At 41.5% G+C, this 27,241-nt stretch overlaps 1 protein-coding gene across 3 annotated transcripts in view; it reads left to right on the forward strand.

Moving 5' to 3' along the window:
* MACROD2 (mono-ADP ribosylhydrolase 2) overlaps positions 1-27,241 on the forward strand; it is a 1,951,733-nt gene that overhangs the window by 1,807,101 nt on the left and 117,391 nt on the right. For all 3 annotated transcript variants that reach the window (XM_082428620.1, XM_082428619.1, XM_082428621.1), the window contains one exon: positions 1,319-1,402. In XM_082428620.1, the coding sequence (XP_082284746.1) occupies positions 1,319-1,402 (84 nt within the window). The remainder of the gene's footprint in view (positions 1-1,318; positions 1,403-27,241) is intronic.

Raw genomic sequence — 27,241 nt, forward strand, 5'->3', positions numbered from 1 at the left:
AAAAGTAATCGAAGAGAAATATGAAGGATAATATCTCGGTTTTTGGTTTGAATTCCTGGGTAGATAAGTCATACCATCCCTTGAGATGTGGAATACTATAGAGAGAACAGGCTTGCAGACATGAAGAGTATCGTTCTGGCTGTGTTGTTTGAAATGCCTAATGGGATTATTTACATAAGTTTGAAATGCCTGATGGGAGCTGAGTAAAGGGGAATCGTTAGAGAAGAGTGGGGTTCAGGTAAATCCCAGCCCTGAAAGGACAACGGGGAGGTGGTAGTTACAGGGCCCAGAAGACAGAGAGGGCTGTGAGGAGAAGGTCAACTGACGGGAGCTGTGACCTTAGATTGAGGGAGACAACCAGCCCTTGAAGACTACTGGTAGCCTAGGAAATAAATGCCCTGGGCTCCCCATAGGCTGGATCTAACAGGAAGCCAGTGAGCTGCGGAGTTCATTGGTGTGGTCCATAGAGACCAGTCTCCCAGAGCACATGGGGCTGGGAATGGGGGGGTGGGGTGAAGGGTGGAAAGTGGATCTGAAAGGGCAAACGGAAGACATCCAGTCCAAATGCAAAATAAGATGCCACATGGGCCATTGAAGGCATAAGCTTTGAGAAGTGGAGAGACCAGGACTGGACATATAAATTAATGCCAAACAAAGTATCCGATATCCAAATGGAATGAATTCAATGATAGTTTTCCTAAAAACTGTCTTCAGAATTTGTATTACTAGCCTCCTTGGATAGACTTGGTTGGGGGACCATTGAGAAAAGTGGGAAGCGTAATAATTTAATCGGGGACATATAGAAGTTTTTTAGAATCTGGATTACTAAAGAAATCTGTTCAATAGAAGGAGGATAATTTCAAGCCTCACCGTAACCCCCCAAAATGAGATGACTTTACAGCTCATCTAGCCCTACTTTGAGGGCTAAAATGAAATTACACAATGACAACTGTCAATTAATCCATGAAGTTTTAAATCAAACTCTCCTGGAGAAAAATATAATAATAATTTGGGGTTGCCGTGTGGAAAATTTTTTAATTTAAAGAAAAGCACTTAAGATTTCCCATTTGTGTGAATCATTAATAATGGCAATAAAAAAAGTGTTTATGCTTAAGCTCTAAGTATAAGTCCATGTTCATTGGCGAAGCACAGGTCTTTGCCAAAATTTAGCTCGGCCATAATGACAGATAAACCTGCAATTAAGCTTCACTATACGTGTAGGTTTAGTAAGAAAAATATATTATTAAACATCAACATAATTTTGAACCCCTACCGGTAAATATTTAAATAAAAACGTAGTAAATCTTTGTGCTTCCAGAGGGGTTAGAGCCAAAAGACCGCTCTCCACCCAACAAGAAGAGCAAAGCAAAGAAGCCAGAAGGCTCCAAAGACTCTAGCGAGGGTAAGTCTAGCTGTTCCTTTCTTAAAAAAAATGTTCCATGAAAAGAAACTTCTATTTAATTTTTAAATTTTGTGTATGCTCTCATATTCAGATATTTCTAAGGGTTCAAGCATCACCGGGCACTTCTTTCTCCTTTCTTAATATGTTTACTCTCCCCTGAATGTGAGGATGAAATAGCAGATTCAGGTTTCATTTGTTAAGGTAAAAACCAAATGTAAAAAAATCATTTTCTCAGTATGACGTATCCTTCATTCCTACAAAGTGTGAAGTTGTGGGTAGTGCTTACCAGTTAGGTGCTCTGAAATCAGGTAAGGGTGAAGGTCCAGATCTGTGTGTGACGAGTTGCATGGTAGCTATTGTCTTATTGGATCATTTGTTTTTCTCATGAACACATTCTGAGCCCAGAACCAAGCCTCAGGAGTGGGAGATGGAAACGCTTCCTGTCTTTAGCGTTCTCCTCTCCTTTCTAGAAGCCAGTGTATGTTTGCATTTATGCATTGAATGGGCATGCCCAACTGGGCTCAGTTTTATGAAGAAATGACGCGCCCTCTCTCTTACTTATGACACGAGTACACTTATAAGATATGTAAATTTTTCAATTAAAACGGTATCTTTAGGTATTTTGTAAAGTGAGCCTCTAACCTAATGGTATGCATGAACTTCTAACAGTGGAACATATTTATGCCTCTACTTTCTTGCCTGGAGCCGCAGTTCATCCACTGTGAGATGGCGAGTACAATAATACTGATGGTGTCTGCTTGGGTCTTTGGGAAAGAAGATGCCAAGGTGAAGTAGAAGTGCAAGAAAGTACTGGGTGAAAGCCTGTGAAGGATGAAGTGGGGAGGAGCAGGAAAGGGAGAAGTGGGTGAAGGAGAGAAGGAAGGAAGGCAGATGAGCTGGAAGAGCCTCCGTCTGCAAATTAGTCTGAGTCTGGGGAAGCCCAGGCAAGGACTGGATAAAAGGGCTTTTGCACTGAGCAGGAATGTCTGGGCTGCAGGGTCCCCTCCCCGCTGAGGGCTCTCTGGCTGCAAGTGGCTTGGGGAGAAAGTGACATGAACATAATACTGCCTTGAATCCCCAAAGTGTGGCCGCTGGATGCTGTCAGCCAACTTGACTCCCAGCATCAGGCTGTCTCTTGAAAGGAGACCTTGAGCAGCTCACCTCCATGACTGCACAGCCTCTGTGTGCGTGACGGGTTCTCAATAAGTCATGACACTGTCTTCTCCCTCATCCGGGCTCAGAACCAATTGAGAAGGCAAAGCTGTAAGAAAGTTGAAGTCAAAAATATTAGCTTCGTTACTAATGAGGTTAGACCAGAGCTGTGGTTATGCTGCCCCCAGATGGGCTCCCTAATGCTGGATTTCACTCCTGAATATGAAAGACTCTGCCCACTTAAAAGCAAGTGCCACTGTCCTTGGTATCCTCGACTGCCTGGATAGAGGCTGCCCTGGTGAGAATAAGCCAGGACATGTCCTTTCTGAAGGCAGGTGGATCTGAGAGAGACTCACCATGGGGCTGTTTCTTCTCCCAGGCTCGCCCTAGGTGAGGGGGATGTGGAGACAGGCGTGGCAGTAAATGTCCACTGTCCTCTGGGTGAGGAACAAGGGATAAACAGTAGAAATAGTATATGTAAAGTGCCTGGCACAGGTCTGCTTTCCATTAGTGATGGCTATTCCATTATAATTACTATAATAATCAGGACCATGATAGGGTACACATTGTCCTAATTCATTGAAGTGTGCTGGAAAGTTTAGAATCATTCCAAGAAGAACAGTTAGAACCATGGAGAAGGGCAGCAGCTCTCACTGGCCGGAGGGGGTTTGTTAGGATCTGATTGGGAGACTAGTCAGGGTTCCACCTCCTACTAGAATTAGGTCATTTCCTGGACAGTCTCTTAAGACCATGATTGGGAAATGGATTAGGGGCAAAACAACAATTGCCCTTTCCCTGGAGAGGCTCCACCTCACTGAGTGGTTCCCATCACACGTGTGACCTACATCAAAGGTTGTTTTCCAGAGGCTGAGGCTGCTGTCATTTCCAAGTGTCACGTGGGGGGTGGTGCACATACAGTGCAGCAATTCTGTCATCTTAATTAACAAGGGAATTCTTCTGAGTTATTCCTTCAAATGTGTGAAAACTTCATTATTTCCTAAATAATTTGCTTTGTTTAGGAAAACCATCTCATAATCCTAATATGACTAAATACTATGTCTTCACCTCACCCAAATATGTCATCCCAGAATCTGCTCTGAGTCACAAAAGTGCCATCGCTGTGGATTTGTTACCAGGGGCATTTGGTCTGTGACATCATGGTGAAATGTAAATGTTAGTCACTCTACAGAAACATGGGGATTGCGTGTTTGTTTGTAAGATGCCTTCCAAGATAAGAAAGTAAAAGCTGCTGGGAAAGGAGTGAGAAAGGGAGCAGAATCTGACATGCCAGTGATAGATGACTGCATGATAGGGCATTCGTTACTTGTCAGTATTTTGACAAAGTAAACTACGTCCTGTATTCAGGTGTGGTATTGTTGCATATGTCTGACTTCCTCTTATGATTCAAAGAGTTCCAATCATTCTTTCCTACTGCATATGCAAATGGATTAGTGTATCACTGGGTAGAAGGGGAACGTGGGTCATGACCCTTCTCTGCAGTCTTCCTACTTTAGAGTTATCAGTCCTTTTCCAACGTGGTCATCTCTCTAATATGTTTTAGTAAGAGAAACTTCTGGTATTTTTATTTAGAGATCACTCAGCCTAAATCCCCATCACTTGGCCTCATCTCACTTCTCTCCTACCTTTGGGTTCCCTGCCCTGCTTCCGACACTTACAGGTACTACTGATCACCTCAGCTCACCCTGTAATATACATTCTCAGACAGGGTCATGAAGAGTGGAGTTGGAACACAAATTCACTTGGATTTTGCAGCATATATAACCATAATAGCTATATTTTGATCCAGAAGAAGAATCTTGAGAGCATATGGTCAAATTTTCTCATTCTACAGAGCTGTTTTTTGTTTGTTTGTTTGTTTGTTTTATTTATTTTTGGCTGTGTTGGGTCTTCGTTTCTGTGCGAGGGCTTTCTCTAGTTGCGGCGAGCGGGGGCCACTCTTCATCGCGGTGCACGGGCCTCTCACTGTCGCGGCCTCTGTTGTTGCGGAGCACAGGCTCCAGATGCGCAGGCTCAGTAGTTGTGGCTCACGGGCCCAGTTGCTCCGTGGCATGTGGGATCTTCCCAGACCAGGGCTCGAACCCGTATCCCCTGCATTGGCAGGCAGATTCTCAACCACTGCGCCACCAGGGAAGCCCCAGAGTTGTTTTTAAAATAGGCTGCAAACTGTTCTTTAACTTGCCCAAGTCCATGCAGTTTATTAACGTTTTCATAATTTTTTTAATGTTTTAATAATAATTTTTAATAATTTTTTTTCTTTTTTTTTCTGGAAACAACACAGCTTCTCTAATCTTTTTCCCTTTCTCTCTTCTGGAAATTAGAACTCGTTTTGTTGAAGGAGGAAATGTTGCCATCATTACAGCTTTGAGTGAAAGCAAATATTATAAATATTTAAGTATTTAGCTTTAAATATTTAAATATGTAACTAAAATATTGAACATCAAATTTTAAAAATCAAACAATTTCTAAAATTATTTGCATTTTTTATACTGTGGACTTTTGGATATAGAGTTCTATTTTCATTATTTTGATTGAAATTTCATGGACCACAGTATACTTTGATTTGACCCGCTACAATGCAATGCCAATAATGAAATGATTAGCAATTTCAGACCACTAACTGTTTGTCTGGCATGTGATATAAATGGTAATGCTATCCATAAACCACCACATCATAGGCATAATTGTTTGAAAAAAACCTGATTAATACCCATTCCACCAATTGCAACTCCCAATAATTTAAACCAGTTTTGTTTCTTACAAAATGTTTAATTGAAAGAATATCATTACAAAAACTTAGCACCTTTAATAAAACATGCTTTTCTCAATCTCTTTCCTCTATCCTTCACAAGTAGATCCTCTAGAAGTTCCGTTAGTGAAGTCTCTCAGGCTTTGTTTGTCTGAAAAGATGTTATTTTCCTTTTTTTTTTTTTTTTTTAAGGTGGTTTTGCTGGGTAAAAATTCAAGGTTGATGGTTATTTTCTTGCAACATTTTAAAGATATTTTCCCACAGTCCTATCAATCCTATAGTTGTTAAGAAGTAATCTCTCAGTCTAATTATTGTATCTTGTTAGGTTATCTGTCTTTTCTTTCCAGCTGTCTTGACAATCTATTCTTTATCTTCAGTGTTCCTCAGTTTCACTGTGGTATACCTCAGTGTGGGTTTCTCTTTATCCTCCTTAGGATTTGCTGTGCTTCTTGGACATGAACATGGGCATCTTTCATTAGTTCTGACAATTTTTCACCTATTACCTCAACAAATGTTAGTTCTGCACTACCTTCTATTCTTTCTTTCTCTGTCCTTCATGACTCTTAACCTACATTGCATTTTTTTTTTCTGTGCCACTATCTCTCTTTGACGGTTTCTTTTTCCAAGTTTATCATTCAATTTGCTAATTTCTGTTCAACTTTCTTCAATCTGATGTTTAACTCTTTACTGAGTTTCTCATTTCAGTTATTATAGTTTTCATTTTTATAAGTTTTATTTGGTTCTTTTTCAGATATACCTGGTCACTCTTTATTTAATTAACACATAAAATATCTTTTAAAATAATCTGTATCTGAAATTTCAATGTCTCCACTCTGTATAGATCAAAATTCTGCAGTTTATTTTTTCTGCAGATTCATGCTTGTAGTTATTTCCTTGTATGTTTTGCCTTCTTTATTGCCATGTTCATTGGATTTTTCTTGGTGGGAATTTTTTGAAGTTGGATTAAAAGCTTATTTATTTATATTTTGTTTTCTGAAATACTTGAAGATACTGCCAATTTAGGAATACCTTAAACTACATATTTGGCTTAAAGTTTTATTTCTTGTTTTGTTTGCTGTTTGTCCTTAAGCCCACATTAGTGCACGTATAAGATTAGGAAATCTCACAGAGACCTTTATCTTCCTTTTTTCCTTCTCCAGCCAATGCTAAGCTGAGACAGGCAAATTCCCCACTATTTTCAGAACCAAAGCACTGCCCTTCACATGTGTGGCTCATTCAATTCAAGTTCTGGCTAGACTTTCTCAATGAGTATTCCTGTATCTATCACCAATGTCACCTGGGAACTTGTTAGAACTATGAATTCTAGGGCCCCATCCCAGACCTACTGAATCAGAAACTCTGAGGTAGGATCCAGTAATCTGTGTTTTTAAAAGCCCGCCCGGTATTCAGATGCATGCTCAAGTCTGAGAACCACGGTTCTAGGGTCTAGACCATCTGAGATTGGCAGATGCCTCAAAGCAAACAGTAATTTCAGTGCTTGCTTAGAAATTTTGATTCAATATTGTTCATCATTTCTGGCTTCTTAGAAGTTCATTATAAAAGCACCAGCTCAGCAATGTATTCAAGAATCAGATGGATAGGTAAGGTGATAAGTAGATTAGAAGATGACTGATAGATAGATAGAGAAAGAATACATAAATGGTAGATAGTATATGCATACAAATATACATATAAAATACATATCTACATAGCTATGTGTGTATGTACATACATATCTACATATATAATACATAGTCTGGAAAGATATACATATCAAAATGACCTCAGGAATTATCTTGGAGGAGTGGAGAAGGGACAGGGGCAGACTTTGGAGAGTTTAATATTCAACTCTCTAAATTTATGTGTAATTGAAATATATATATCTCTCAAGATTTATTTTATGCTTATAAAAAAACATTTTCACTAAAAACTAAAGAGACTTTATGCTTCTAAAATTCAGTAGCAAGTTTAGAACAGTAATTTTCTCCATACATTCATCTCCAAAGCCTTCAGTGGTTTTTGGTAATGAATGCTATTTTTTCCATCATATTTTTACAGAAAGCACTAGCGCTGTGACTCTCGCTGTACAATTGCCTCTACATAGAATATTCAACAAGCCTGCATGTGACACTCATTCCTCAGGAACCCGAGCCCTTGCAATGCTAAATCAAGCAGTCCTATACTGCACTTTAAAATATTAATGATCTCTTTTGTCAGATGAAATTATATGTGGAAACATTTTGGAAACTAGGAAGCACTATACAAGTTTGAAGGATCTAATGTTGCTATTAGAAGTATTATTATTGTTTTTACTAAAATAAATTTTTCTGAATACATGAACCATGGGTGGAATGCACTTCGTATTTCCTGAGAGGCAGAATTTTCTCTCTGCCCTCTTATTTTCTCTGCATATTAAAGTATTATGTGACAAACTGTTTTGTGAGTGGCTGGACAGAAGAGACATTCTCTCTTTCAGGATGCCATGCAGCACTTCATGCATTATATTCATAAACATGATCTTTAATTTAATTTTTTTGACAAGTGCAGTGAAGGATAAAATCAGGCAGTCATAATTTTGACTTTGCCATCACTCAAACAAGCTTAGTGATTGACCAGCTTTAAAAAAAAAAAAAAAAAAAAAAAAAGCAGGAATGAGGAAAAGCAGCTTTCTCATGAAGAAAAGCTTTGTTTTATCCTCTAGACCTTAAAATGCCAAGAATTGAAGCAAAATGTACATTTCCACGGTGAAAATCAGAATACAAGAAAAGCCTGTGTCACCCTCTTGCTTTAATTATTCTCTTACCTTCTGCTTGATTCAGGGCCACTCTGAGCTATCCCCCTGCCGCAGATTAGAAGGACCCAAGAGTCTATTTCATTTTTAGTCATGCTCTCCGCATTCACACATTAAACCGAGCTTTGGTTAGGACCGTGGAGTCCTATTTCAGGGTCAGCCCTAGGATTCTGAATGGGGCTTAGAGAATGTGAGTACTGAGGTATTTTCCACAGTGAGAAGGGCTGAACATACCTGCAGAGCAACCATAGGTCCTGTGGGACCCAGGATGACCGTGTTTGTGCCCGTTGTCCTTGGCACGTTATCAGCAATGTTCCCTTTTACTCTTGGAGGTGCCCTGGCTTGGGTGACAACATATGTACACTCCTACCCGTAGAGAAAAAATTCAACACGAGGGTGGACAGAGCCCTCAGGGTCCATGTTGTGCTTCCTACTTGGGCAGTTTTTCTAACCTAAAAGTCAGTTTCCTCATATTAAATGGAGGGTGAAAACCTACCTTGTGGGACTGTGTGGGGAGATTTAAACAAGATGATCTCTGGAAGCCACCTGGCACAATCCCTGGACAGAGGGGCCAAAGTGTATTGAATCTGAAGCAGGAAGAGCCCCCATCCACCAAAAACTCATCTACCTTGTTTATTAATATGTGACGTTCCTCTTAATATGAACAAAATAGTTCTGCAAATAGAGACGATGTTCTCAGTGCATTGAATCTCTTATCTCACTAGGTGTTTTTTCCCTTCTTTCTCCCTTCAGCTCACTCAGCACCCTGCCTCCCCAACTATATTAATTCCTGTCCCAGATGGACTTGACCTCAGTCTGTCTTCTCTTTCCTGACCTCAATTCTTCAAGTCAATCTTCCCAAGAAACTGGTCTACCCCCAATATTTATACAACCTCCCCAGTCAGTCATTCCTCAACCTCTGCTTTACTGCCTCTAAAACTTCATGAAAGGCACCGGGTTAGGTCAGGGGCAGGAGGGAGGAGGTGGACTCTGGTGATTGGCTGTCAGTTCAGACCTGCCTCTGAAACATTCATTGTCCAGCCCTCAGGGGCTCTTAAAGTCTGGTGACTCTGCTATTTCTGTAAGATGCTGGGAACCAGGATCTCTCTTCTGAGGCTGGGTCTTGCCCCAACTGCCTGTGATCTTGTTCTCCTGGATGAGTGTTTCTCAAACTGTGGCCAGTGGAACCCCGTGGAGGGCTCCCCAAGCCCATTCAGAGGATGCGCAAGGTCAAAATGAATTTCACATAGAGCTGTGCTCTCTGGACTCTCCATTCACGTGGAATACCCTGGAGTTGCCGTAAAGATAGCCCACAGCATCTTTCCTCCAGCCACATCAGGGTAGCTCCCGCCAGCCAGATCCAGCTTTCCTAAACATGCATTCCGTATACTTTTGTTAAATGCCTGCTATTCGACAGTATAGGCACTGTTCTGGGCACTGAAGACACACATGCACGCACACACACAACCTTCTTTCTTGGGGCTTATATTCTAGTGGGGGGTGGCAGTTGATGGATTTTAAAATATTAATTAGAATATACAGCAAGTCACATGGTAGCATAAGCAGTACTATTTATTGCTGCCTGCAATTTTATCGCAAAACTTCACAGCGTAAAACAACAAGAGCATTTATCATCTCAGACTTTCTACAGGTCAGGAGTTTTGGTTTTTTTTTTTCACTATTATTACAATTTATTGAGTCTATTATTAATTCAAAATAAAAAGTTTAAAAGAGAAAAAAAGAAGAAGAAGAAGAAAAAGATGTCCTTGGAACTGCCTAACTGTCCCACCACTTACTTAATCAGGCTCTGCTGTTACCCTTAAAGAGAGGTATCCTGGGGTCTCTGGGCTTTGGAAGGTGGGTAAGTAATTGTATGATGTGCAAATAATCTACAGGTCAGGAATTTGAAAGTGGCTTACCTTGATGGTTCCAGGTCAGAATATCCCATGATCGTGTATGACATTCTAGGTCATAAGAGAGTGTGGCTTCCTCCTGACTGTCTCTTGGATCACTTGCTCTGGAGTAAGGCAGCTGCCATGTCCTGAGGACACTCCAACAGCACTGTGGAGAGATGTACATGGCAAGGAACTGAGGCTCCCTGCCAACAGCAAGCATCAATCTACAAGTCATTGCAATGAGCCATCCTGGCTGGAATCAGACCGTCCAGGCCCAGGCAAGCCTTCAGATGAGTGCAGATCTGGCTGACACCTTGACAACAACTTCACGGGAGACCCGTGAAGAAAAGCCAGGCAGGGAAGAGGAAGTAAGGGATTCCATGTGTGTCTAAGTTGGTAGCGGTGGGGAGACTTGGGGAAAAAGATGGGTTACAGTTTCACATATGCTGGACCTCACTGATGATTAAGTTGATATTTGAGAAGAAACCTGAAGAATGTAAAAGAGTAAGCTTAGCAGATATCTGGGGAAAGAGTGTTCCAGCAGAGGAAATAGCAAGTACCAAAACCCTAAGGGGAGAGAAGTCTGACTTATTCTAAGAAAGTCGGTGTGAGTAACTGGAGAGGTCACTGGGGGCTGGTCCCATAGCGGAGTGGATCCCACGCTTGAGTGTGCATCGGAGTCACCTCGGGACATGTTAAACCCAGTCTCTGACTCAGGGGACCTGGGGTACCCAAGAATTTGCATTTCTAGTAATTCCCCAGGTGATGCTGGTGCCCGGGGCTGAGGACTCCACTTTGAGAATCACTGCCTAGGACACTGTGGCCCACTGTAAGAACGCTGGCTTTTGCTCTGAGTGAAGTGAGAATAGAACTTTTTAAGCAGCGAAGGGACATGATCTTACTTAGGTTTTAAAGGTAATCTTCGGATTGTCGTGTTGATAGTGGACAGTAAGGGACTAAGGGCGGAAACAGAGAGACAGTGGATTGGAGCCAGAGATCCTGGTGGCTTGTTGCAAGTAACAGTGAAGGGACGGAGTGAGATTTGGTGTGACTCTGGACCTATTTGAAAGGTAAAGCCAGCAGAGATCACTGACATGGGATGTGGGATCTGTGAAAAAGAGGGGGGTCAGGGATGAGTCTTTTTACCTTCTCCACAGTTACTGAATCCAGAATAGAAGTCGTACCCTGCTTATACTGAATTCAGTCTTCCTGGGAAAAAGAATGCTTCCTATCCCTGCCCCCCGTCGTGTCTGGCCAGGTAGTTCTTACTCCCCCCACCCTAGGAAAGCCTTGTGAGCCCATCCTGAAGCTCAATTTCCAATTAAGCCAAAGGCAAATGTGCAGGCATGAAGAAAATTCTCATAAATAACAACAGAAAGAGAGAAAACACGAGTGTTGATGAAGAAGAGAACTCTCAGAAAAGATGATTTCAGATGATTTAGGTACTATGGATTCTAAAATGTTCTCCTCCCAAGAGGTGTTTATTATCGGTATTTTGTTTCTTTTCAATTAGCATCTTCCCAGTTAATGGATGATCATGGGATTGCTGCCATTTATGATTGCCAAGCCCAGGAGGGAAGGAGGAAAGGCAGGAAGGAGGGAAAACTGGACAGAAAGGAGAAAAGGAAAGTAGGAAGGGAGGGAGGGAAAAAGGAAAGAAAGGGAAACTGCTGTTGTAAGCTAGTGGAAGGAGCCTTAACTGGGAGTCAGTACACCTGGATTCCATTTTCATCTCTGAGACACATGATCAAATCCTTCTCCCAATATCCCTGAGGTCCCCTCTAGATATCAAATTCTATAATTCTGCATAACCATCAAATTTATGAAAATTGATTCTCTATGAGCTCTTTGCTTCATACCCAGTAAATATTTCCATCTTAATTGAAAAGCTCTGAATCATGGGTTTTCATAGCCAAATGGGTCTCTGAGAACAACTAAGGCAACCCTCTCATTTCACAGATGGGGAAACTTTCTTTCAAAAGACCTCCGAAATTGTCTAGGGGACCCACATGAAAGGTGATCCTAAGTTAGCCACTAAAAAAAAAAGGCAGTTTATCAGGGCATATACAATGGGTCTTTTAATAATGTTTTTTTTTTAAGCATCTTGAAGTCTTGTAGGTGTCTGTGAGTAATTCAGACCCAAATGTGTTTCACTTTTTGTCTATTTTGATTTCCAAAACTGAGGGTAAAGAATGTGGCATTCAGGTGCATTTATCTTTGTTTTGCTGAAAACTCAGTCCCCAGGCTTATAGAGCTGAAGCATAAGAGTGATTTTTTTTTTTTAATTCTGGCGCCATGCCTATAGGACATTTGACAGTTTTTAATATTAGATACTAATTTTTCAGCAGAGAAACGTTTTGTTTTGTCTTTAAGGAGAAATATTGCTATTTGAACAGTATCGGATTTTTACATTAGGATTTTGCCATTATATTCAAAATTTCAATTTTCTGGTGTAACAAAGTTGTGCTTCCCTACTATACCAGAGAGAGCCTTAAAACTGTCCACCTACACTAGAATCACCTGGACATGCACCACACTCTCCTAATGCCTTGCTCGAGCTTGCCTGTTTTCTCCTAACTCCTGTCACTCTGGAACCATCAGGGGTAGTCTTAGGAAATGACTTCACCTCCAGGGGTCATCCTGCTTGAGGAATGATACACAGAAAACCCGGGTACTCTATTCTCCTTAGACAACAATGCTACAGATCACTCGAATCACTTCTGTTCTCTATTCTCCTTAGACAGCAACACTACAGATCACTCGAATCATGTCTGCTCTCTAGCCTGAGAATTCCCCACTGATCTCTGACAATCTTTGCTGCTGGCAGAAAGAAAGTAGATACAGTGTCTAGGAGGAAAGGGGTGTAAGGATGGGGAGGCTGGTTCTAGAATGGGGGGTGAAAGGGGGTGGTTTTGCTGAGTGCTTGATGAACAGTTACTGCTACTCTCAGGGGAACTGCTTGTTCCCTCAGTCTAAAGCTGCCACTTATGGTGAATGCTAAAAATGTGGATTCTTGCCCCATTTCCAGCCCTCCACCAAGTCAGAAAGCTGCATTTTAACTTGATGCAGTGAAGCTTAGGAACACCATTTTCTTATGTACTTGGTTTTTATTTTGAACACTCTCAAACTTAGAGCAGATTTACAAGTATAGTAAAAAGAACCATTTTCTTGACCCATTTGAGGGTAAGTTGCAGTTCTAGTGCCCCAACCGCCCCCCAATTTCACTGTGTGTTTTCTACAGACATGGCCAGTGATCCTACATGAGCACAATAAAAAGATCAAAATCAGAAAGTGCATATGGATACATTACTACCTTTAATTTTCAGACCCCATTGAAGTGTCACCAATTTCCTCAGTAATGTCCTTTGTTTCATTCTGTTGTCAAGTCCCTACTCTTCCACAGCCTTCCTGTGACTTGACTAACCTTGACGCTTTTGATGCTTACAGGCCAGTTACATTGTAGAATGTTTCCAATTTGGGTTTATCTGATGATTTTTCATGACTGGATTCAAGTTATGCGTCTTTGCAGAGCTATCACAGAAGCGATATCATGTTCTTATGGCTGATTTAGTGGTAGGGGCCCATGATTTCAACTCAGCTCATTACCAGTAATGTTCACTTTGATTATTTGATGAAAGTGGTGTCTGTAAGACTCCTCAACTCAACTGTACAGCTACTCTTTTCTCCATTTGTAGTTAATGCATATCTTGAATGGGGGGTAGGGGGTAGGTTGAAACTAGGTCAATATCCAATTCTTCATCAATCTTACAAATTATTCATTTATTTGCTTATATCATTATGAAATCATGGTTTTCTACTCTACTCAACAGATTATAATCAATTACTATCAAGGACCCCTTCTGGGGGGTAGCTTCTGTGTCCTTTTGACATGTCCCCATCATCTTTGAGCTCTTCCTTGCTTTGGTGTCACCAGATGCTCAAGCTCATTTTATACTTTCCCTGCCCCAGGCCTGACAGCAGTCATTTCTTCAAAGAGCTATCGTTCCGTTTAGTAGAGAATAGTATTTAGTAACCAGATCTGGGTGCTAGGTTTGTGAATCACAATTTGAGAAACATGATCTAAAGTAGAATGACCGGATGATTGTGATGGTTAAATGTGAGGACCTAGCTGGCAGGATCAAGCCTCCTCGATGACTTCCTCCAATTGCCAGAATCATCTTCCCATGGACCTTCCATTACAACTATGACCAATAGAATAAATTGCCCAACTTTGGTTAAACCGTCTGGAGTACAATGCAGCGTGGTTGTAGATAGTGGCTAATTAGCTAGTAGCTAGTATTTTAAAATGCAGAAGGTGATTGGTGACCATGATACTACAAAAAGACAACTGTTTTGGGTTAGTTATTGATCAACTGCCTAAGCCAATGTTGACCAGGTTGCCTAAGCAGCTGTGGTTACACATCAGAATCATCTGAGGGGATTTTTTTAAATGACTATTCCAGTGTCCCACCCCAGACTAAGTAATCCTACCTCTGGCAGTAGAACCTAGGCAACTATGTTTGTTTAAGCACCTTGGGTGAACCCAGTATGCAGTCAAGGTTGAGAATCACAGGGTTAAGTGTCCTGCTTTCTGAGAACTTGGCTCAACCCCACTTATTCTCTCAACCCCAAGGGTATCTGTCCTGCCTGTTGTTTTGGCACTTGAGGCAGCGACATGAACATTTTCAGACATCTAAGGGGCCATTTAGCAAACACTTACTGTTCATTTATTCTGTGCTGGACATTGTTCTAAGCACTTCACATTGATTATCTCATTTAATCTTTATTACTATATGATTGAGCATGTGCTGTAATATCCCCATTTTACAGGTGAGGAGACTGAGGCATTGAGAAGTAAAAACTTTGCAGAATGTCCCACGGCTAGAACCTCTGAGAATTCAGATCTAGAAATAAGATAGCTTGATGCCAGACCATAGGCCAGTGCTTCTCAAACTTTGGGTTTTAGAACCTAAAGTTCCTTGGGTTCTCAATGGCTTTTTGGAATCACATGGAGACTATAGAAAGAACACCGAGGGCCAGGCTCATTGAAGGAGGAGAGGGACTGGGCCTCTAGATTTCTACCAGGGTCTGGAGGGCTTCTCCACAGCACAGGGAATCTGCAGGAGAAGAGGAATATGAGGATGGCTGGAGAAAGGCATGACACAGAGTAGTTTGGCAGATAGGAAAGAAGCAAAGGGCCCAAGTTATGGGGAGGTTGGAGTTAAGGGTGGATGTGGATCGGGGGCTGTATTAGGAAGGACATTGAAAACAGGCAGTTTGAACACTTGATTTCCAGAGTGTCAGGCAACCATGTGGGTTTTATCATCAGCAAAGATACACGGTGCTCCTTGGATGACCTCAATATGAAACACAAAGTGATGCTCTCTATATTAAAGCTACATCCCCAAACATAGACCTGACAGAATTTTTCACAAAGACATTTTTTTATTTAACAAGTCATGGCATAATGCATTTGATAGAGTGGAGCTATGTGGTCAGAAGATACACATCACCATGATTTCTAGTCAAAGCTTACTGCACTATCCAATACAGAGACTAACCATATGCTTTGAATATCCAAAGCAGGGACATCAAAAGTAAATGAGAAAAGCTCAGCTTTGATTAATTATCCAAAACATCATAATCAACTAATTTAAAGAGAAGTTTTCTTTTAGCGCACATGTAAAGTTTGGGTCAGGTGAAAAATATATATTATTTTGATATGAGGATAGGGGAGCACCAAAATCTATTTGGTGTTTAGGATTTCTAGCAGACTTAATTCAGCCCTTTTGTCAAATTTGGCTTGTTCATTGTATGAAATGAACAAATTACCAGATTAGCAAAGGGTTAATATACACATGTAGGTATGCCCTTGAACTACCTACTCATTTTTTGTAAATATTAAAATACATCCAAGACAAAGGTAATTTCTACACTGACTGAAGGTCTCGCTGTCATTGTGGACAGTTGTTTTGCTAACTCTCCTCATTGGTGGTTCTGCTGGGTAGGTGATTTCCCTGGATTAACCATTGTCACTGCCATCTGTTCCCGACATAGACACAGCGATCTAAAGTGTAGCTAGCGGTCAGGGAGAATTTTAATAAACCCTGTGTGTTCAGTCACCAAGGACCTACATTGACTGGGCTCCCTTGCCCTGGAGCCTTGGGTTGGTTAGCCAGTGCTTCTCCAACTATTTTTCATTATTATGATTCCTATGGGAGCTGTTTTAGGCATTTTGTCCTAATTCTCTCCACCAACCATGAAATTTTAATACCACAAATATGCTATATATCTGTTATATATCTGTTTATGAACTGTGGCTTTTTGGAGGGGAATTTTTTTGTCCTGCCAAGAACAAATGTTCACCCCATATTGAGAAACCATGGGCTAGACCAGTGGAAGGTGTTTGCAGGAGACTGGAGGGTGGGGGGAAAGTTCTTAGGCAGTCAGGCTCCTGGACCCTCGCTGCCAGACAGAAGTACCTGTGTTCCTCCAGCCAAGGCCACAGCACTTGCGGGGGGGTCCTCTCCACCGCTAGCCATTGCTTGGTTTCTGTTGACCACTCCCTTCCTCCTCTCAGGCCTATGGCTGCTAATGGCTCCTGTTCATCATTGGTCCTGTGGATTTTCATTGTCCTTTATTGCTCCTCTTGCTTCTGCCCACATCTTTTAAAATATCCCTTCATTAAATTCTTCACACCCTTTTGAATGTGCCCGTGCTTCCTGCTGGGACCATGGTTGGTCTCTTCCAGCTGGAATCCCTGTCACTTTCTGCGACCAAGCCTCCAAGACAATGTCACTTCACCCACTTCCAATCTTTACTCTTTTCTCTTCCCTTCCTGTAGTCTTGCTTTTCTTTCATTCTTTACTTAGCAACATTGTTTACCTTTTAAGTCTTTTTTTTTTTTTTTTAATTTTTATTTATTTATTTATTTATTTATGGCTGTGTTGGGTCTTCGTTTCTGTGCGAGGGCTTTCTCTAGTTGCGGCAAGTGGGGGCCACTCTTCATCGCGGTGCGCGGGCCTCTCATTATCGCGGCCTCTCTTGTTGTGGAGCGCAGGCTCCAGACGCGCAGGCTCAGTAATTGTGGCTCACGGGCCTAGTTGCTCCGCGGCATGTGGAATCTTCCCAGACCAGGGCTCGAACCCGTGTCCCCTGCATTGGCAGGCAGATTCTCAACCACTGTGCCACCAGGGAAGCCCTGTTTACCTTTTAAAATGCACCTTTGTGGTATGGTTTGGTTTTCTTCATCTCTCTTAATTTTTCCCTTCCTGTTGCATTTTCATTGGCCTTGCATGGGATTTTGCGTTTGGATATTAAGCCATGAAATCTTAAGCCCTTACATGCTTGAAGTTTCTCTTCCTCAGTTTTACAAACACCCAAGTCACCCTGATAAGCAGGCTCCTGAATATTTTCTCCCCACAACTTAGTGCTCTTACCTGGCAAAAGGGAATAATGTCTGCTCCAGGTACTATGCCTGCATAACAAATTACCCTAAAATTCATTGGCTTAAAATAATGACATTTATTTTGCCCACAAATCTACCCACTGAGGGGGCTCAGCAGGGTGAGCTTATTCCTAATCCACTCAGCACCAGCTGGAGAAGATCGGAAATTGGGAGATGGTATCATCCAGATGTTTGCTCACTCACTTGTCTGAGCCCTGGGCTGGGGAGACTCTAACAGTTGAAGGCTGGAGTAACAGAGTCTCTTTGGGCATCGCTCTAGCTTGATGTAATCTCTCTGTGTGATCCCCCAGCATGAGGGGCTTCAGGCCATCTGACTTCCTACACATTGACTCAGAGCCCTCAGGGTGCCTCTCTCAAGGGCGAGAGCCATTTGGAATCCACATCACCTTCTGTGGCCTCAGAAGTCCCACAGTGTCATTTTGACCACATTGTACCAGTTGGGACAGTTAACAAGCCCTCCCAGGTTCATGGAGAGAGAACATAGACCCCACCTCTTGATGGAGAGTGTCAATGTCATGCTATTAAAAAAAAAAAGTGGAATGGGATGGATATATATATATATATATGTGTGTGTGTGTGTGTGCAGCCATTTTTTGAAAACACATTCTGCTCCAGTATCCATTATACATACATACATGCACACATACATATATAACTGAATTTTTAAAACCTTGTGGAAGGAGATTCTGAAGAGACTACTAATGGAAAGCAAGCAGAGACAGGATGATATGAGTATGGAAGTCTTAATGTCCATCTTATGTAATCATGGGGCTTACAGTTCAAGAGTGGGGAGATCAAGAGTGGGTGTAGCTGGGGGAAATAAACTCTGGATTCCTGTCTGTGCTGATTGACCTTAGCAAGTCTCTGATCTCTGTCGAGCAAAGGGTTTAATCTATGTGATCTTGATGGTCTGTCCGAAAGCCCCTGGTTCTGTGAAAGGTTGAAGTTCAGTTGTGCCATCATCTACTCACTGTTTCTGTTTCTGGTTTAAAATTCCTCTCCTCTGCAGTTTGCTGACTCTAAATTCTACTGCTTTTGCTGAGCAGACATTCACACTCTGCTGTCTGTGCAGCTCTGCTAAATCAAGTGTGAGCTTCACGTCGTCGATGGCACCAAGTGTTATTTCAAGAGTTATTCTTCCTTTGTGTATGAAAATTTGCATTTTGAATGTGTGCCATCAAAGGAGTAATAGGAAACTGGGGATTGTACTGTAGCCAAGTCAAAGGAACTATATATATATAGTAGACATATGTATAAAAAATGCCCTGCTCTTCTCCAAGAGAGAGTTTTGATGTTAGATGAGGGCATAAGAGCACTAAATCCAAAGAGTGGGGATATGAAAGAAATGGGAAATTGACTAAAAGACAATCCCAGGGTTGTCTCTGAGCAAAGTACCTTCACGTGCAATGATACTTTCAGTAGGTACTTTCTGGAGATGCTTACAGCAGAGCTCAACCTGGCTGAGACCCTGAACTGGTGAGCACTGCATAGGAGGCCACACTAACCAGTCCATGGGTGTTTGTAAGTCAGTAATTTTTCAGACTCCCAGAGTGACACTTTATGTGCAACCAAGCGTGAGCACCACGAGCCACCCACCGCATAGTTTGTCTGGACCAAGACTTCCAGATTGAAGGACAGAAAGTCAGATCCAACTGGTTTAAGCAAACCTGTATCTGAAAAGTCCAGGCGGTGCTGGGTCAGAGAATCAGTTCCATTGTGATGGGGTCTCCCATCTCTGCACCTCACTCTGTGTTGGTGCCATTTCAGACGCTCTCCTTTTGCTGGGGTGAAGATGGCCACCAGTTGGCCTCTCATCCAACCCAGTGGAAAAAAAAAAAAATGTGCTTCTTTCTCAACCACTCCAACAAAATATCTGGAACCGAGTTTCATTGCCTCTGATTGGCCAGTCTTGGGTCAATCCAGGGCCATTCAGTGCTCTGACTAGGCCTAGGTTACATGGCAACGCAGGGACCACAGGAGCCGGGTAGAGAGGAGATCAGTTATGCTCAAAACTCTTCTTTCCCAGAAGAAAACAGGGGAACTACCAGCAGGAAGAATGAACGGTGAGCATTCAGGTCAATCATCAGGAACTATGGATCGATGAATTGCCGTGTCTTTGTTTTCTGAGATAGACAATAACAGCTAACAGGACATAATGTTATGACCAATAATATAGTTTGTTATCAATACCCATCTTTCCATTCTTGCTTCATGATGAAAGATCAAAGTGAATTTTTAGGGCAGTATTGGTGTTGCTGAAAATCCCACCTTGGAACCCTGGAGGTGTGGAGAGAAGCTATAGGTAAGGTGTACCCAACCAGAGGTAAGGGCCAAGGATGAGAAAAAAGCATGGCACGTGAAAGTGAACAGAGCAGAGATATAGAAAATGAAAATCCATGCAGTGGGAGAAGTGATAAAACATCGGAAGGGGAAATAAAGGCAAAGAAGAACAGACATGTGGTGACTGGCTGCGGTGGCTGGGATGTGTTTCCATAGGAAACACACTTGTGGAAAGAGATCTGTACCTCCCAAGAATAGGACTTAGAGAAAGTCAGCAGTGCTGTTAGTCTTAAGAGAGAGTGAGTTGGAAGGCTGTATGGAATCAGGCTTTTAAAATTCGCGTGTTCACTTTTTAAACGTCATTCTACATTTCCAAGTTGTTTGACAGTGGGTCAAAGGAATGCCAAAAGTACTGTTTATGAGTGGCTTTATTTTAAATGGCAGCCCCAGGCAGAGGCAAAATTTGAGCTTCTGTTTACATCTGGAAATTCCTTGGCTGGTACATTAACCTTGGCTTTGGAAGCCTGATGTTTATATATTGGCCGCCATGGGGAATTGCTTTGCTCTTGCTGCTTAACAGCTACGGATTTCCTTATCTACAGCTCAGTTAAGGAAAGTTGGACCACACCATCTGCTTAGCTTTCTAATCACTTTACCAGCTCCTTGTTTTAATAACTAGTGTCCTTCAGTGTTGTTTCTGCAGGTCAAGGTTTCCTCAGGATGCATTTTAAAATAGAGGTCTTAGAAATAATGTGAAGAGCCACATTAATGGGTTTAAGACCTGGATTTTGAAATCCAGACGTCGATCTTAGGAGGCTGAATCCTGAGGCTTTACTTTTCAGCTTATTCATTGATACCGTACAGGGTTACATATGCAAATACTAAGTGTCACGAGGCAAGTTTTGAAGCAGTCTAGCTCACTGACCACAAAAATTAGTAATCTGTGAAACGTGATTAAAATATCACATCTCTCAACTACCAAAAGATGCCTTCAGAGGAAGCTACTGGATTGCCAAGAGGATGTTTACTGGGACAAAGAATGAAAACAAAATCCTGAAACAAAAGACAGTGATGACTTCACCTTGAACCTGTGCCTAGAAAATTAATTAAATCCTAAGTTAAATATAATTCTGCATAAAATTTAATTATATGACAATGAGTATTTTCATACAGTAAGCTGGGAAAGTTTTCCTGGTCCAAAGTCAGTTGGAGAGACATCATGCAGTGTGTCATGGCAGAAAGGGCACAGGCTAGAATGGCAGCCAGATCTGGGTTTGAATCCCAGCTCTGCCACTTAACTAGCCTGTAGACTTTGGGAAGTTCCTTTAAGCCTCATCTTTCTCACTGTGAAATAGGAATAATAATCCTTACTTTCTGGGATTTGGGCAAGGATTAGAAGTGTATACATATAAAGAACAAGCCTAAAGTAGGCACTCAAAAATGATAGCTGTTATCACTATTATTAGTAGTATTATTACGATTACTTCTTCTGGGTGATAGATATCCATTTTTCTCTCCCCACGAAGAAATCCAGAAAACAAAATGCTTTTTTAAGTAGCCTGAGTGTAGAATTGAAAACTGACTCAGTCCAGTAAAATCATATCCGGGGCAGGGAGGAAGTCTTGCTCATTTCCCAGAAAAAATGTGGTCAAATTATTTTTTTCCTGCCATGTGTATTCTTTCCCTAAAGAGATTTCAAACTTTTACTTTCCTCTGCGTAGAACACTCCTGGCCATTTATCTGTTGTTATCCGTTCAGTAAGTCTGCCATTATTTCTTCAACAGGTGCCAGCAAAAAGAATCATAAGCCCTTATGAGCTAACAGTGAAGTTTCAGCCAAGAAAAGAAATAAAAAGCCAATTTCCTGAAAAATGTAACATACATAGCTTGGAATATACTTGTTTGTTTGTGTCTTTCTTTTTAGTTTATAGAACAGTCTTTGCTCTTTATGTTGAAAAACTGTCAATTATTACTGGCTGTTGGCCCCTTTTTCATCTTCAAGGTAATAGACTTCTACTGTAAAAAGAAAGAAATACTGAGTACAAGTGCAGCCATAAAGTCTTTACCTCTAAAAGTGAAACGGCTTATAGTATTTTAGAGAAACAACATTTTTTTTAATACCAGGCACTCTGTAAATATTTGTAAGTGACCATGAATGAACAAATGGATAAGCAAAGGAACAAGGGGAATTTGCCATGACTGCAAATCATTTCTCTTGAATGAAGCATACTGCTTGCTTTCCTGGAAAAAAAAAAAAAAAAAAAGTTAAATTAAGATAAATCATTGTTGAAAGAGTGCTTTAGGGACTAAAAGAATAGTGAATATGGTAATAAAACATTGCTCCCCAAAGCAGAATGTGGTAGTTACAGTTACAGGAAACCTATTAATCCCTTTCTTTTCTAGGATTGCATGCCTGTGTGTAATTTAGGTTTTGAAATCTTCCTTTTCCTGGGCAGAGAATAGCCCCCAGAATATCAGACCTGTGGTTATTTGACAACAGCTAAATCTACCCCAGAGCAATTTCTGTTATCCTTATTAACAAAGATCTTTGGGAGGTGAAGGGCATTTCAGGCTAATCAGCAATGAATTTGTTAGGGTGTGTTCCAAATGCTTAAAAGGAGGTGGGAATCAAAGTATGGACATAATCTGAGGGTAGTTAGACTGGATCTAAATCTCACTTGATTAGTGGGAATTTGGTACATTTCTTAATTGGAAACCACAATTGCCTTATCTAAAAAATGAGGAAAGGATGGACTCCATCTCACAGTAGTTTGGGTGAGGATTAAGTGAGATAATGCATGTGAAGCATTTAACACAATGCCTAAGTACCACTACTGTGATCTCTTTGTACTCACACTTCTGACACCAAAATGTGTAAGCTTTTTCCTTGCACCAACCAATTCTCTGGCTCTCCAGCGTCACCAACTGGCTGTTCAACAACTTAATTCGGTTCTTACACCAAGTACCCACAGTTAGGATCAGACCCCACAAGTTAAGGGCTCAGTCCCACAAGACTACCCGCCCCCCTAGACGCCAACTGCAGGTCAGGGCAACCTGTACTTCTGACTGACCAGCTATCAAGTAAGGAGATCCTCACAATCCCCTCCTTGGGTTTGATGCTTTGCTAGAACCACTCACAGAACTCAAGGAAAACAGGGTACTTACTGTTACCAGTCTATTGTAAAAGATACAAATGAAGAGTGAGGTTCAGGGTGAGGTCCAGATGGGTCCCAAGCACAGGAGCTTCTGTGGATTTGGGTATGCCACCTCCCAGCATGTGGATGTGTTCACCAATGTGGAAGCTGTCCAAACCTCATTGTTAGGGTTTTTATGGAGGTTGCATTACGTAGGCATAATTGATTAAATCATTGGCCATTGGTGAATGGACTCAATCTCTAGCCCCTCTCCCCTCCCCAGAGGTTGGGAGTGGGGCTGAAAGTTCCAACCCTCTAATCACATAGAGTCCTCTTGCAATCAGCTTCCATCCTTAAGTCCGCCAAGAGTCACCTCATTGGCATAAGCTCAGGTATGGTTTATTACGGATCACAATAGTTGCTCCTATTAACTCTATCACTCAGGAAATTACTCAGGGGTTTAAGGAGCTCTGTGCCAAGAACTGGAGATGAAGATCAAATAAATATTTCTCAGTATATCACAATATCACGCTAAGTCATATTAAGTGTTCAATACATGAAAAACAACTGATGGCCAAACCAACCTTTACACGTTTTGAAGCCAAGTGTCAACAGAGATCATTTCTGAACGTCTACTTACATAAGTCTGGTTCTCTCTGTTCTACACATGAGAGGGCTAGATCAGATATGGGGAAATGCCATTTCACACCCACAGCTCTTCGAGCTAAAGGTGTAGGGGTGGGGGGTGGGAGAGAAACAGGTTGGAATACTGTCTGCTGGCAGTGATGTCCCAACGTGCACAGGGCAGGGGAAATAAGGAAAGGGTAGAAGAGGGACAGGTGGAGTAGAAGAAAATGGAGGTAAGTTTGGAGGGGAGGTGGGAGAAAGGCTGCAGGGGTGAGCAGCTCAAATTGCTACAATTCTCTGTAGGCAATATTGGGATTTCTTGCAAGGAAACCCACTGTTCTGGACTTAGAAACTAAATATCAGTTTCCATAAAAGAGGAAGGACTCAATGGACTGGGCTGGACCATGATGAGCTGCAGTCTATGAAGATACAAATAGATCGCAAAAGGAAAAGGGCAACAATACATTAAAATGGACTCAACCCCTGGTGGGTCCTTCATACCCACAGCTGATTGAAGGTGAGATAAACCTTTGTAACATAGTATTTGTGGCATCTACTCAGCTCAATGTCCCCATATACTCACCACACCTTCCCCCACACACCCTCTCTTGGGGAGGCTGGCTCTGGGTACTTTCTTTCTGAACTTGTGGTCAGAGACCACAGTTCCTCCCCACGTGGGTCTCTCTATAACCTGATCTGTATACTCATGACATGAGGATACGTGCTCATGTCCTGTCTACAGGAAGCTGGCTTCCTGCAGAGCAAATGACCCAAAAGAATGAGAGCATATGCAAGGTGGGACGTGGCAGCCCTTTTGTAACCTAATCTCAAAAGTGAAATACCATCCTTTCTGCTGTATTCTATGAATTATAAGCAAGTCCTTAACAAATCCAACATGCACTTAAGGGGAGGCAAATTAAGCTCCACCTCTTGATGGGAGGAGTATCTAAAAATTTGTGGGCAAATTTTTTAAAACCGTCATAATCCCAAAGGGCTTCCTAATTTCCTGTTCCAAGACTTCCTACATCATGGCTGTGTCTCTGCCCTTGGATTCTTTGGAAACCCCCTCAAATATTAAATCCCCTTATTGACTTAAGCTGATGTTTAATCAGAAGTCATTTTCAAAACAGCCTGAGGTTTCGGAATCAGTGAGAAGATGTCAGAAACAGGGACTTTGCTGCCTTGCAGAAAGTGATGTCTTTGGTGGATTGGAGCTGGTCGATGGTTATCTGAACGGTGGATCAAGCCAATTCCTATGCCACATGGATAATCGCCCCTCCACTAGGCGTTCAGATGTGTGGTTTTCAGATGTGTAGGCTGGCTGAGTCATCTCCCACTATTTCATCCGGTTGATCTAAAGCAGGAGGCAGCACACTTCTATAAAAGACCAGATGGGAAATATTTGGGGCTTCACATGCCACATATGGTCTTTGTCACATATTTTTCTTTGTTTTTATTACAACCCTTTAAAAAATGTAAAAACCATTCTTGGCGTGCAGGCTGTACAAAAACAGGCCTGTGGGCTGGAGTTTGCTGACCCCTGCTCTAAAATAATCATGGAAGGATGCTCATCGTGTCCTCGGGAAATATTTAGATGTGCTTCTCCACACCCCCAGCCGTGATAACAGAGTATCCTTTCTGTGTTTCTAATTTATCTTGCTTGAGGTGAAGAGCTGCAGAGTCCTCTTCTCAGGTTGGATACCTTTTACATAGGATTCCTCTCGTTCCTTCAGGGAGACAAACGGGTTCAAAAATTAAGTGACTAAAGTGATTAATGTGGTACTGTCAGAAAAGAGTTATGGACCTGTAGGGTTATGGTCTCTCAGAGGACTTATTTCTCGTTTCTATCCATCACGTGAATAACAATAACCTTCTCCAACAAGCAGAATGAAGAATGTATGGGCTGCCAGTAAGTGTCCCTTACTGCTCGCCAAATATTGGCACCACAAAGACTTTATACCGCAATGGTGATGTTTAGGGAATTTGTGTCAGATCTGGCTTTTAATGGGGAAAAATAATCTGGTCTCATACTTTGACTTTTGGGTCTTTGCTGTTTTCTCTAATATCAGCATGCCTCATGGGTGACATTGAAAACACACACACACACACACAAATCCTGTATCTTTATCAGCAACTGGAATCAAAATCCTTGGATAAGAATTCTTTTTTTTTAAAGTCTGCATTTTAATTTTACCAGAGCATTGGTAAAAATGTATTACTTAGCCCATGAGTCAACAAAAGATAGTGAGTTAACATATAAATATGATTAATGAATTCGTACTAGAAGAGGCAAAAAGGAAAAAAAACTAAAGGGAGAAATTAAAAGCTGTTCATCATATTTCATGTTTCAGATAGCCCCAGATAAGTAGTGCTGCTTTCTTATTTTACTACTATGCCCAAACTCGTATCACCACAAAATTGCTAAACTGGGTTGCTCTATGAAAACCATACAGGAAAACACGGCAAACTCTTGCAAGAGTGTGGGGTTTTGGCTATGATAAAGGAAGATGTTTAAGGGAGCAGTGAATCTCTGCTTCCTAATCATAATAACCACAGTCTTAAGTCTTTGTTTAACCCTCTTAAAACTTACCTGTAGAATGTATTATTAGTTGTAATTAAAACGGACCAAGATCATAATTTAATTAGTTTTCATAGGACAGACTTTGAAGGATCATCTTTCATTCTGGAATATATAATGTTTCTTCCTGTAATTATTTGTTCCTCTCAATTATTCCAATCATACATTTAATAGCCAGTTTTAGAGGAAATTATTCACTTGCCATTCGTTTAGATGGTTTGAAGGATTAAATGCCTATATTTGAGTATTTGTCCAGACATTGTCATGTGATCAGAAAAACTTTTCATCTAAGTTGACATGTTTTTGATTGACATTGTCAGGCACAAGGCAGCATTCATTCCACTGAGTTTTCTGAAGAAAACATTCACAGCGTTAAGTGTTAAAAACTCAAGCCGTTTTGACACTTCTAGAAGGTACAAATTCTCTGGGATAAAACAGGGAAATTGCTTCCACCAAGTCCAGAATCGTCTGACATTTGTAATTCGAACTGGGAGAGGTAGAGTCATTTATTCTCATAAACAAACTGCCAAGAAGATAGAAAGTCCTAAAAACCTTTTTCAAGCTGCTGTTGTGCGCGTGTTCTCCTGTGGTCCTCCTGGCGGTTACTGCTGCATCATCTCACTACCATCAAACTGTTTCTGTCTGTTGCTCCCTGCTGCAGCCTCTGCCTTCTCATGGGGTTCCATTTGTTTAAGTGGGAAGGGGCTCTATATATTAAATGACTGTCCCTAGAACCCATGGGAGGGGAGAGACCATTGGCCATTAGGCAGACTGATTTCCATTTTGAATGCATGCAGTCACTTACAGAGGATTCTCTTCTCATTGATCACAGGCTGTCTGATATATGTTTTTACCAAACATATTTCTGTGGAGAGGAGACAGCTGGAATTCTTTCGAATTATCCAAAAAAGGGCATTGGATAAGAGCAGACTTCTGCAAATTGACCAGTTTGGCAGAAAGAACAAAGCACATGCCAGAATACTGTACAGCTAGAGATTCATGTGTCATTTTATGTCTGTAGCATGGTGCATACTGGCAATACTTAATTGTCTGTGGCCTACTCTGCCACCAGGAGAGAAGAAACAAATGTTCCTATTTGTCTTTCGATATGGCTTCTGATATTTACATTGACTTGTCTAAAATAACAT

This window comes from Balaenoptera physalus, assembly GCF_965194825.1.
Source record: "Balaenoptera physalus genome assembly, chromosome: 16".
Lineage (NCBI taxonomy): Eukaryota > Metazoa > Chordata > Mammalia > Artiodactyla > Balaenopteridae > Balaenoptera > Balaenoptera physalus.